General features: G+C 34.2%; 1 protein-coding gene across 1 annotated transcript; it reads left to right on the forward strand.

The window, feature by feature from the left end:
• The first annotated feature begins 13035 nt into the window (after positions 1-13035).
• LOC129000593 (palmitoyl-protein thioesterase 1-like) lies at positions 13036-13839 on the forward strand. The gene has a single exon (XM_054427554.1). It carries the CDS (start codon positions 13036-13038, stop codon positions 13837-13839), a length of 804 nt encoding a protein of 267 aa, XP_054283529.1.
• The last annotated feature ends 422 nt before the right edge of the window (positions 13840-14261 follow it).

Genomic DNA, 14261 nt, shown 5'->3' on the forward strand with positions numbered 1-14261 from the left:
TGCACCGTACTATAATAGCTTAGTATAAAATAAATAAATTTGCCAAGTTTGATAAAAATATTTCCATGAATAAGCAAACTGCAACAATTGTATTTTCCTCCATAAGAATAACATGGGAATTTTTTATTTAATACTAACTTTTATTATTTATCTCAATAACCATTAGAGATAGAGCAAACCTTGTAATATAAAAAAGATGTATGTAAGACGTTCTTTAACTTTTGTATTTACACAATTTCTCTAATACCAATAGTTTGTGAAATATTGTCAAAAAAGTGATAATCGGCCACCATTTTCCAATATGGCGGCTGAAGCACAGCACGGATTTAGTGAGACTTTTGAGATTTTATTTATTAAGGCTTACTAAACAACTGTGCAAAGTTTCGACTTAATCCGAATTTGTTAGGTCGAATGGCTTTATTATTCCTAAAATTCTTGGACTAAATGTATATTTTATGCCAGAAAATGGTTCTTCCAATATAGCACATATACACGATATACTAATACGATGTATGTCCCTGAAACGTGTGAACCAGCTTGTTTGTTCATATACACATACAAGATTTTACGACCCTTGAAAAATACAGTGATCTTGTTAAACTAACAATACATTAAGGGTAATGTCCGCCAGACTATGAAATATTTCCATAGTCAGCACTTCGGTTTTATTCCCCGGCCTAATGTTGTTTTACCCATAAATCAAAACTTGGTGACGCAGCGCCGGAAAAGTGGACCTTCCTTGCCCACCTTTTAAAATAATTATTTCCATGGCTTTTATCCAAATAGAATTTATTTTATTAGTTGCTATGCAGTAGCCGTGTAATTTATAATGCATATTTTTCTTTTAACTAAATCTGCAATTATAATGAAATACTGAAAAATATACGTTAAAAGTCAGTCTTTGAAAATACTAATTTTACTAAAAATATAATTAATTGAAGACACTTTTACTTCCCAAGGAATACTTGTACAATTGAATGTTAATTGATCAACAATGTAGACAGTAATAGTATTTCGGCTTCATTTAATACCTTTAAAATGTATTATTTATAGATTTGAAATACAATATGTTCTCAGAATCATGAAAGAATATATTTAAGGCTCATTGGGTGAATGTATGTATTTTATATTCATCGTCCTGTGTTAGAACAAAGTAAACTGAAAAATTGGTTGTCTAAAATAAAAAAAATAGTAGATATCCAATCTAAATACGTAATTCTGTGTGTTTCTGCGTGACTGTATGTTGTTAAGGTGTCTGTACATTATAGCTGTACAGATAGATCCGGTTTAGCAAATTCAGTACACAATTTTCTAAATGTTAAGTGTGCTTATATGCACATGCGTAGCCAGGCCATCTTTATTATCTGTCTATCTGTCTACGTGTCAGTGTGTCTATCTGCCTATCTGTCTACGTGTCTATGTGTCTATCTGCCTATCTGTATTCGTGTCTGTGTGTCTATCTGCCATTCTATATACGTGTCTGTGTGTCTATATGCCTATTTGTTTACGTGTCTTTGTGTCTATTTGTCTGTGTGCATTTGTGTCTATATGCTGCAGCTGTGCTGGCGGATGTGGTTTAGCACATTCAGCACACAAACTCCACACTTCTGCTTACTTCCTGTTTGAAACGCTTTGCGGCAGTGTACAACAAAGCGGCTAAACGCTGATTCAAAGTGGTTGGTTGGTGTTTATAAAGAAAACGCTAATGTAACTTATACTACCTTGTGTATATCGTGTATGGGTAGGCCTACAAATATACAAACCGAACGTATATTTATTATTGGTTCAGTACCTTAGTAGCACATACTGTACGTACCTAATAGTTTCATAAAGTTATTTCTTGGTAGGAAAGGAAAATACCATTCCGTAAGGTATACACTTTTTCAAATATTACTTGGCATTTTTTATATAAACTTGGCAAATACAAAATTATGAATATAAGCTTGAAACTTAGCCTTTAAGTTAATAATTTTATAAATTAAAATATTACCCTTATTAAACATAATAAGCTTGATTTATTTACAACTTTCGACTGCACACCGGCTTCATAATATTTATCTTTTGACGAAATATATACGACAACTGTGTCATAACACAACCGTGTTTGCAATAAAAGTACAGTACCGTAATATTTTAATTTTGTAACTAAACTTTAAGAAATTATACCTTAGGGCGAAATTAAAAGAGTTTATTACATTACAAATAAATATAAGGTTTTCAAGGGGTTTTAAACTTATTAAATAAAGTGGATGGCTAGTTAGAGTTTTTCTCTTCACCATAGATCTGCATTTTCCACGCTCTCCCATGCCTGGGCCGAATTTAGGCAATTTCCAAGAGTGCTTCCTTTTAGAGTTATTGTTTTGAATGCTAGCTCTTATAACACACTTTTAAAAATTAGTTCCATCAAAATATTAAACACACAAATTTGAGTTCAATGTTGGGGTATCGTAAAATATCTCTAATGTTTTTAAAGCATAATTTTGTATTAATGCTTCGGTTTACATCTCACTAAACGTACACTACGTCTCAGTAAATATTCTTTTTTATTCATTACCTTTTTACAGGTGATATAATTTATTCATAATTTCGTTTAACACGTTTTGTGTCTTTTTGTGTAGCAATCACAGTGTTAATAATATTTTATTCTAGAAATTACCAACAAAAATAATATCCAGATACAATAAAACGAAATAAATCTTAGTTAGCCGTAATTATTTTAAATAAAATAAAAAACATATATATCTCAACAACCCATAAAATAATAAAAATATTATATATAAGAATATACAATGCCATACAATCCATCTGTCAACCGTGATATATAATTAATTTCTTTTGGCAAATATAAATTAACATAGTTACATGCTCCAGTTGTATAGGCCACATTGGAAAATATTGTTTCCCTTCAATTCTTAGAGGTGGAAGAAGTAAAATGCTTCATGTATTAACATCGGTAGTATCCCCGTTATTTTTCTTAGTTAATCCTTACGTACAAAATGTTTTTTTTTTTTTTAGAACCTTTAGAATATTTTATACGTGAAACATTTTCTCTACCGGATACCACACATTTCCCGCTGAATGTATCCTCAATAGAGAGAGTGATGGATGGAGTATTCATGAGACTTTAGATCGATGGACCAAACTCTTTAGTCTTCTGGATATTGATTGTCAGATACATTCTCTGTGTTATAGAATAAAATTCAAGCAAAACATGTAAGAAGGAATATGTGTACAACAATGTTATTAAAATAATTATTTTGAAAACAGTATATGGTAGGCTTTAAAAGTTACAAATGTAGATGGATTCTACTTTTGATCTTATATGAAAAATTGAACGAAACAAATTTACGATAGGCATAATCAATGGCTTCGTTTTGACAGGATAAGTTCCTTTCTGTTCTTTACTGACATTGCAAAACAAATTTTTTCAAGTATTTTGGTTCATTAAGTTTCCAGTGTTTTTTAAAGGACTGGCTTTGAAATAATCGTTAATTATAGCCAGTATATTAATAAAACCTTTTGTAGTTGAACTAGTTCTAAAAAAGATAATGGAAATAATGAAAAGCAGTAAACCAAGTACCAAATCTTGAAGAACTCCGTTGGGAACTTCTCTTTCATAACATGTAGATTGTAGATTGTTTTGACAAACACCGTTTTGGATTTCATAGATATGATCCTATCCATCTTAACGTTCTGTTAAAAGTTCAATTTCCAATAGAATAACCCACGGTGATTAAACCAATCGTAAAGTATAGCATTGGCTTCGATTTATGGCAAATCTACTCATGTGATAGAGTTTTCGTCCTTTAAAATTATTACACATTTTTACAAATAAAAGAAAACCCCCTGATTGAAGAATATATACGATATAGTTTTGTGAAAGGAATGCAGATGCTGACGAGTGATTGCCAATAAAATCCATTTGATTATTTCCACAAACCTAGATTGTTTTTTTATTAATATACAGGGTGAGCCATAAGTAAGTGCAAAACACTTAGGAATACGTTTAAGTCTAAATAAAACGAAAATAAAAAATAAAAACTTTTCAAAGACCAACAGAATCAAGATATCTACCTACCTATTTTCAATTTACATCTTAAACCTATGTAAGATATCTTTATGGCATTTTGGTTGATAAATTTAGAAAAGTAATTTAGCATTTAAAATCGTCAGTCAAGCAACATTATGATGCGAAATTAAATATTAATAAATACGCTAACTGAAAAATATAGATTTTTTATGGAAAAGACATCCAACCAAGAGCTTTGCGTTATTTTGTCTGACCAGTACAACTAAAAAATCGTGATTTAGCAGACAATTTTTAATAAATATCCTTGTTTGATATAGAACTAAAATGGTAAATGAGAATGCTCTTGACATCTTTTTATAAAATATTTCATTTTTTGTCATTTAAGTTACAAAAATCAAAACGACCTCCATCTGGACACCAACGAATATATCTTTAGTATATCTTTATTAGTGTTTAAGATGTAAATAATCTATTTATTTAAATTACTTAAAACATAAAAACATAATAACGGATATCTTGCTAAAGATGCTGTTTTGAAAATAAATATTCTTGTTTTTTTTTAGATTGATTAATTAAACCTATTCCTAAATTAACTTTACTTACCTACGGGACACCCTGTATGCAAACTTCACAAGAAAGGATGTGAAAAGTGCATCACATGTATTTTGTTTGAACTGTAGGTTTAAGCTTTAATTTGAAAGTCATTCAAAAAAGACGAAACTTACGTTAGAATCAAGTACTTTACTACTGTACTACTACAAGTACTTTTGGTAGTAATGCTATCCTCTTTTAATCATCATTCTCTTCTGTCAGTGCAGAATACAAACGGTACCATCCTCAGCAACTCATTAATCAGTCTACAAAGATTGATTACATGAGAATCAATAGCGGTGATGGTAAAAGTCGACGTGGTTCATATTCCTAAGAATACGTTGTATACTTGCATACAATCAGGGTTTTACTTGACAAATGATTAAATATAGTAAGAAATATCGTAGATTAAAGGAGTCTACTGCTTTAACTGATGGTAATTGATGGTAATTTGTACAAAATAAACTTATGAAAAGTACGGCATGTCACTAGGTTTTCGATTGAGAACTTGGCTTATCAAGTGATGTACTAATTGGTTTCACTAGAATAGAAAAGTGAAGGATTCGAAAATCTTCATTTCAACTTTTACGTTAGTTACTAATTTAAAAATATATAAAATATCGGATATTTTACAATAGAATAACATGTAAAAATCAAAAGCCCTTACTGAAATTGACTCAAATATTCATAACTTATCCTTAGATTTCCAGACTGCCTATAAGACTAAAAGTTATACTTTTAGTAGAGATAATATAAGCTATAGTGATACTATAAAGCGCATTAAGAATCTTTATTTATTTACAAGAGTCCGTAAGAGGAGATTTTTCTTCCACTTTCACTTTTTATTTTAACCTTATTTTAGATTCATGTTAAAACCTTCCACCTACTTTTTACCCTAGAAAGTTGAATCTGTACATTAAATTGTAAGGGGCTTTTAACACTCTTACTCTCTATGAACGTCCCTGATACGAATATCAGCTGATTGAAGTCCTGTGTCGTTGCGACACTCACTTCCGTCAGAGGCCAATAGCTTCCTTCAATTGGAAACTTTATGAGCCCACTACTGTTCAGTATAAAATGATGTTCTGCAACCTATTCGTATAACCGTTAGGTTGAACAATTTTTTTTTATATTTTAATTGGCTTATTATTATTGTACAAACACAAAATTTTTTATTATAATTTAGATTACAAATTCTTAAAACTTTTCAGATGACATTCCATTTTTTCAAATTATTCATTTCTCTGTCAAGTGGGGTATTCAGTAAAGCGTGACTAAAGAGAATTGCTTTCGGTGCCAGCCCAGCCTTTTCCTGTTCTACTTCTGCAGTTAGGAAGCTTAGCTTGACTTTACCTGGGAGAGGATACAGTGTTTTGTTGGTGACCCCTAGGATTTCCAGAGTAGGGGATACGGTCGATTAGTACACAAGACATCTGGTCCAGGCAACGATGGGTTTTACCAAATAACATTAAATCGTGAAACCATTCCAATATCTAGTTCAGTGATTGTATTGTAGCGATAAATTATTTTACCTAAGTCTCACACAGCTTTTCCTAAGCACGTTTTGATTAATATGTATTGAGCTACATAATTTAGTTAACGGCCTGAATGTATTTAAATTAAAAAGTATTTATGGATTTTTTATAGCATTTTTCATAAAAATATTGCAAAGATCCCAAGCAACAATTATCTAATTGGGAAAATATAATTACTTAAATCTAAGTCACACAAGAGGAATTCCTGGCATACCTATAAACTGGATTTGTAAAAAATATCATTATGGCTCCATACGCATACAACTAACATGATATAGAATAGATTAACAATTACAAACGCCACGGACGAAAAATGTGAATACAACTCGCAAACGAAGTGTTTAAATAATACGTTTACAGTAAGAATTTTAATATTTTACTCACAAGAAACACTAGTTTTAATACATCTTTCTCGGAACGAATTATAAATATAAAGACTTATAAATTACCATCTATATATAAAGCACAGTTTTTATATTTTCGATTTTTGTCAAACAAATCCTACTAGCACTCGAATGTATAATAGGTTGTTATTTTTGGAACTGAAGATTGGTGTGAATTTGATTTTTGCGTGCAAATGAATGCGATTCAGAGAAGAGATTGGTGTTTGTACTGATAAAATTGATAGAGTCTGGGCCAATACATATTTGTGTATCTGTTTCACCCGTTGAATTCCCTTTTTTAAAACACAACTAGGAAATAGATGCAAAACTAATGACTAATTTTGTAATTTGTGATTACCTTATTTGTGATAAAAAAAAATTAACCTTTACATCATCACCTTAAACTTCTCTATAATATAATTTAGTGATATTAGTTTCAAATCAGTTAGGATTGTAAAGGGTATAAGACCACGTAATTTGTATGTATATTATGTTTTGGTTTCCTACTTTATTAAGATATATTTAACGGACTATTTTGTAGTGGTCTATATTAATTTAGTATGAGATAAGTATTGAAACACCTTGATAGAAGATACAAGTAGTTGCAGGTAAGTTAACACTCAAAAAACGCATTTCAGCAAAAGTTTCATATTCCTAGCCTGATAGTTTTTTTACAAAAACTGATGGTTTTCACAGTAAAATATGCATTCAAAAGTGCATACGAAACCATCATTCAATGCTCATCTTAATAATCACAACCATATTTCATTCAATCTATAGAGACAACTCTGGCCCCGGCGTTTTAACTATTATTTCTATAAACTTCAGCACTCGTATGCGATACTAGGTGGCGTTCGCAGAGGCATCCACAAAATTGAGCGGAGTCATCAAGGGTTCATATTATATTGTTTTTGTCATACTGCAGTAAAAACAGTAGTTTTTAATGCATGCGTTGCGGGTCTAAAGTAGCATTTTTACTCTTTAGGGAGTAAAAATCATTTTTAGCCTCTAAGGAGTAAAAATCAGCTGTTCTCAACTCAGTTGTAAATTTATATTGTAAACGATTGCATGTGTCGAAATATGTATCGATTCGTGCTTCGTAATCATTTTAACCTACAGTCTACAGTCTCTTCCCATAGAATTTTAGCATTGCAGATACATTAATCCATTCCCACACTCAAAACTGCTAACCTTTACTACTTCCTTCACCACCCCTGGACCTGTTTCCCTCTCTTCCCATAGCATTTTAGGATTGCAGATACATTAATGTAATTGCCAAAGACAGTTCCCACACTCTGCACTGCAAGCCTTACTACTTTCTTCACCATTTCCTACGTCGTGGGGCCTGTTTCCTTCCCTTCTCATAGCATTTAAGTATTAGATACCTTTATCTAACTTCCCAAACGGTTCCCCCACTCTGCACTGCCAGCCTTTACTACTTCCTTTACCACTTCCTACGTCGTGGGGCTTGTTTCCTTCCCTTCTCATAGCATTTTAGGATTAAAGATACATTAATCTAACTGTCAAAGACGGTTCTCACACTATGCTCATACTTTACTACTACCTAAGCCACTTCCTACATCATGGGCCTGTTTTCATCACTTTCCATAGCATTTTAGTATTTTAGATACGTTAATCTAATTGCCACAAACATTCCCCACACTCCGCACTGCTAGCATTTACTACGTCATTCACCATTTTCTATGTCGTGGGGATGCTTCCATCCCTTCTTATAGCATTTCAGCATTGCAGATACATTAATCTAACTGCTACAAACGGTTTCCACTTCCCATACACTCCACAATGCTCACCTTACTACTTCCTTCACCTCTTCTTACGTCGCGGACCTGTTTCCCTCACTTCCCATAGAATTTTAAGATTAGATACCTTTATCTAATCGTCATAAACAGTGCCCACACTCCGGACAGCTCGCCTTGACTACTTCCTTCACCACTTCCTACGTCTCGGACCTGTTTCCCTCCCTTCCCATAGCATTTTAGGATTGAAAATACCTTAATCTAATGGTCATAAACAGATCACATAATCCGAACAGGTCGCCTTTACTACTCTTCCTTCACCACTTCCTACGTCGCGGACCTGTTTCCTTCCCTTCCAATAGCATTTTAGGATTGCAGATATCTTAATCTAATCGTCATAAACAGTTCCTACACTCCAGACTGCTCGCATTTACTACTCTTCCTTCACCACTTCCTACGTCGCGGACCTGTTTTCTTCCCTTCCAATAGCATTTTTGGATTGCAGATACCTTAATCTAATCGTCATAAACAGTGCCCACACTCCGGACAGCTCGCCTTGACTATAGGTCGGCCGCTTAGAAATCGACCTCCTCCAGCATTGGTTTAGCATTAGCGCGCAGGTCGTTTTTCTAAGCGGCCGAACTATACTTCCTTCACCACTTCCTACGTCTCAGACCTGTTTCCCTCCCTCCCCATAGCATTTTAGGATTGCAGATCCCTTAATCTAATCGTCATAAACAGTTCCCACTCTCCGGACTGTTTGCTTTTACTACTTCCTTCACCACTCCCTACGTCGTGGACCTGTTTCCCTTCCTTCCCATAGCATTTTAGGATTGTAGATAACTTAATGTAATAATCGTTGATAGTTCCCACACTCCGGACAGCACGCCATTACTACTTCTCTCGCCACTTCCTATGTCACCGACCTGTTTCCCTCCCTCCCCATAGCATTTTAGGATTGCAGATCCCTTAATCTAATCGTCGTAAACAGTTCCCACACTCCGGACTGCTCGCATTTACTACTTCCTTCACTACTTCCTACGTCACGGACCTGTTTACCTCCCTTCCCTTAGCATTATTGGTTTGCAGATACCTTAATCTAATCGTCATAAACAGTTCCAACACTCCGGACAGCTCGTCTTGACTACTTCCTTCACCACTTCCTACGTCGCGGACCTGTTTTCCTCCATTCCCATAGCATTTTAGGATTGCAGATACCTTAATGTAATCGTTACAAACAGTTCCCACAGTCCGGACTGCTTGCCTTTACTTCGTCCTTCACCACTTCCTACGTCACGGACCTTTTTCCCTCCCTTCCCATAGCATCATAGGATTGCAAATACCTTAATCTAATGGTCATAAACAGATCACATGATCCGAACAGGTCGCCTTCACTCCACTTCCTTCACCACTTCCTACGTCGCGGACCTGTTTCCTTCCCTTCCAATAGCATTTTAGGATTGCAGATACCTTAATCTAATCGTCATAAACAGTTCCCACACTCCGGAATGCTCGCATTTACTACTTCCTTCACTACTTCCTACGTCACGGACCTGTTTACCTCCCTTCCCTTAGCATTATTGGATTGCAAATACCTTTATCTAATGGTCATAAACAGATCCCATACCCCGAACAGCTCGCCTTTACTACTCTTCCTTCACCACTTCCTACGTCGCGGACCTGTTTCCTTCCCTTCCAATAGCATTTTAGGATTGCAGATACCTTAATCTAATCGTCATAAACAGTTCACACACTCCAGACAGCTCGCCTTGACTACTTCCTTCACCACTTCCTACATCGCGGACCTGTTTTCCTCCCTTCCCATAGCATTTTCACACTCGGGACAGGTCGTCTTGACTACTTCCTTCACCACTTCCTACGTCGCGGACCTGTTTTCCTCCCTTTCCATAGCATTTTAGGATTGCAGATACCTTAATGTAATCGTCATAAGCAGTTCCCACACTCCGGACAGCTCGCCTTGACTACTTCCTTCACCACTTCCTACGTCGCAGACCCGTTTTCCTCCCTTCTCATAGAATTTTAGGAATGAAGATACCTAAATCTAATCGTCATAAAAAGGTTCCACACTTCTGACTGCTCACCTTTACTACTTCCTTCACCACTTCCTACGTCACGGACCTCAAGCTAGTGTCGTCATTTGATTATATTTATGATCCATACCGTTTCTGTTCTAATATCTGTGGAATAATGCTATCAGCTATTTCTTTATCTCCTGCATTCAAAAGTCAACAGCTGATCATATGTCTTTGTTTATGTGTCAAATACTGCTTCCATAAGGATTAGGCCTACATTGAAACTTTGAGACCCAGTGGGGCGGATTCCTGAGGGACTTTTTTAACGCCATATAGATGTTGGCACTCCCCGATATGGTGTTTATCACCATGCAAAATTTGAAAACGATTGATTCAGCCGTCTAGGAGGAGTTTGCGTATTACGAAATGCATAAGAGTCGACGTATAAGAGCTTCGCTCGCTTCGCTCGCTCCGCTCAAAAAAATAAAGTTAAAGTAATAAATTACAGTTGAATAGTCTGCTTGGCAACCTAGAAACATGAAACCTTTCCTGTCTGAGGAAGACATAGAAAAGTACAAGAATGTATATAATTTTATTTTAAACTGCAACTTTTGGTATTTTATGTTAAGTTATGAGATATTTGGTACACACTATGAGTTGCACCTTGTATCAAACGTTAATTCAGGCCAATCTGTTAGGCCAAAGTAAATTTTATTAATACTTTTACTTGTTCAGATTCTGTATAGTTCTAGATATCTGTCCTTTTACTCACGATTTTTGGGGTCGTACTTTTTCCATTCAAAGAATACATTTTCGACGATATGAATGTTGTTAAATCCATAAGAAAGTGAACGAAAATTTCACCTTCTCACTCAAATAATGAAATATTAATTAAAGTAAAGATGCAGGACTAGAAGTTTGTACACCCTAAATGCATCTTATTCATTGATTAATGAGTTTATATGCTCTTAGAATTTTACACTTCTTCGCTTATACAAAGCTAGGTTTATAAAATATATTTTTTGTTGTACAATAGGCCTACATCATTTTTAATATTTATACACAAAAGAAAGACATTTTTTTAATACCAGTATATTACATAACTCTTCAAAGAAAGGTATGGATCTAAATTATAAGTTTGTGTGGCTTGCGATTCTGATACATGTGGTACTTTTGAAAGTAATTTAGAAACATATACATAAGGTAAAACTTAATTCATAAGCTGCGTAACACAGTTGCCACTTTAACAAAAACATTAGACTTGTTGAAACTTCCAACATGGGTGTTCAATTCATTTAAATCACTCCATCTAAAATACAATGCAGCAACCTATTAAAATGTATCTTTCACATTTCTTAAGTGTTATTTAATAACACTTATAGATGGTTACGAATTTAAACCTACTAGGATCTGTTATGCAAAGCTGTAATAATTTGAGCTCGCAAAACTAAAAGTGTCTTCCAAGTTTTATAACCGTGAAAAGTTTTCTACTCGTAAAAGTTAATAGTTGTTTGAAAAGCTTACATATGTGGGCCATTAACCTCAAGGCAGCTATTATGCATGGTTGTGCTACACAACTAAGACTTAAATATATTGCCAATTATAAATAAATATACTATAGTAACTAGTCTACGTATTGATGAATTGTTAACATTAAATTGAAACCCTTATTTAAATGCTATATGCAATCATCATGGGAACTACCTCTGATTTTTTAATTATTAACCTCAGACCGTTTTTTTAAAGTAGCTGTTTCATTTCAGTTTTTAGAATTAAAAAGTTTCACACAACAGCAATGTTTACTTTCATAACAACATATTTTTAGTCATAACAACATAGTTTTACTCATAACAACACGGTAAACGGACCAATGTGGTTCAAGAATTGAGAGAGAATAAGTAAAATTGATTCGATTTGAACTTCGACTAATCAGCTGTTCAGACCAATTTAATTGTCAATTTACTCATAAAATTATGATCTTTAAAAATGTTAGCGTAGTGATATTCGTATCCTTGTTGTTTTTTTAGTTATTTTAAATTGAAGCTAAGATCTTCAATTTACAAGCTGTTTTTTTAAGTAACTTAAATTACAAGTTCCAAGAGTCAGCTATGTTTCATTGATTTTCAAAATACACTCCCTATCCTTTAATTTATTTATATTTGCAGTGTGAGCTGCACCGACTTGAAATACGTGAGCTTGACTATTACAAAAGTTTACTTTATTAAAATTATTTAGTTTTTTTTAGAGCGTTTAAAGTCGGTTTTTTTACAAAAAATTCTTATTCAACGCTTTTTAGTAACTGTTTAATTTGTTATATTATATTAATTGAGCGGAGTGAAGCGAAGCCCTTTGGGATCAACTTCAATGCAAACTTTCTAACACATAAACTCAATAACAGCTGAATATATTTTATTCAAACTTATTACGGTTGTTTTATCAAATGTTTGGATGGTTTAGACTAACATTACGAGTACGATGATTAATGACACACTTGTGTATGAAACACTTGCGCAAAAATGCTGCTGGCTCACTTTAACAGTGGAACGTTTCACTATGCATCTCGCGATGTTTCGTGTTGTTTTGTGTGTGTTGCTGACGTGTTTTGTTCTAGTTACGTCTAACAAAGAAGAATACGAGACTTACACCAATCCTACACCTATTGTTTTGTGGCATGGTATTTATGATACCGCTCGATCAAAAGAAAACATGGAAAGTATTATTCGATGTATAAGAGCTGAAATACCAGATGCCCACATCCATTCTTTGGTGGTCGGTTCGTGTCCTTTTACGGAAAAGATGAATTCGCTGTTTATGGATGTGAACAAACAAGTAAAGCTAGCTTGCAGGATGATCCTCGATGACAAGAAATTAGAAAATGGCTACCACGGCTTGGGGATCTCGCAGGGAGGGCAGTTTTTGAGAGCAGTAGCACAAAGATGTCCTCACCCTCCTATGTTTAACCTAATAACCTTAGGATCACAACACCAAGGATATTATGGTGTAGGGCAAATCAAGTATCATGATATGGCGTTATACCTTGCGAAACACATCTCATACTGGGGTATCATTCGGAGCAACACTGTAGTTGCGCAAAACTGGCACGACCCGATTGACTACAAGACTTACGCCAAGAAGAACACGTTTATCGCAGACATTAACAATGAGAAGAAGGAAAAGAAGGAGAAGTACAAGACGCATTTACTGCGGCTTAAAAACTTGGTGCTTGTCAAGTTTACACGCGATGAAAGAGTGGTACCACCAGACTCTTCTTGGTTTGGATTTTACACTAATGGGCAAGATAAGGAGATAACACAAATGAGAGAATCGCAACTTTACAAAGAGGACTGGATAGGTTTGAAAGAGTTGGATGAAAAAGGAAGACTTCACTTACTTGAAACTGATAATGTGCATCTTCGGTATTCGAGAGAATGGTTTATAGATAACGTAGTGACACCATGGTTGACTCCGACCTACTGGAAGAAAGAAGAAGAGGAGAACCCCCAGAGTTGAAATGCTATCAGTGACAAGCAAGTATATGAACATTGAATAATATACTTCTTCTTGTGAATACAAAGTCTATGTCATTTTACAAAAAAAGGCTTTATGTAAAATAAGCCGATTAACCCTTTAAACACGTTAATCTGTAAGTAACAAACCTTATTCAAATTACTTAAACAACTTTGAGAATGTTGTCGTGTGTATCAACTCAATTAATCAATTTACGAGTATTTCAATTTATTTTTTTACGGAGAGTAAATAAAAGATAGGTCTTATAACACTTAAAACATATATTTACTATTATACTGTTACTCACAAAACGGTAAATAAAAAAGAAATGGTAAGTGGTGATCGATTTTGGTGATTGTTCTTTTATTTACTTTCTGTAAATTTAATAACACGTACCATGCTGATCAAGAAGTCATTTATTTATT

The sequence above is a fragment of the Macrosteles quadrilineatus genome, unplaced genomic scaffold (genome assembly GCF_028750875.1).
Source record: "Macrosteles quadrilineatus isolate MER2022 unplaced genomic scaffold, UCM_ALF_1.0 Scaffold_8__2_contigs__length_117827958, whole genome shotgun sequence".
NCBI classification, from domain to species: domain Eukaryota; kingdom Metazoa; phylum Arthropoda; class Insecta; order Hemiptera; family Cicadellidae; genus Macrosteles; species Macrosteles quadrilineatus.

Coding starts and splice junctions, on each gene's coding strand:
- LOC129000593 (XM_054427554.1), top strand. CDS start 13,036: ATGGAAAGTATTATTCGATGTATAAGAGCTGAAATACCAGATGCCCAC.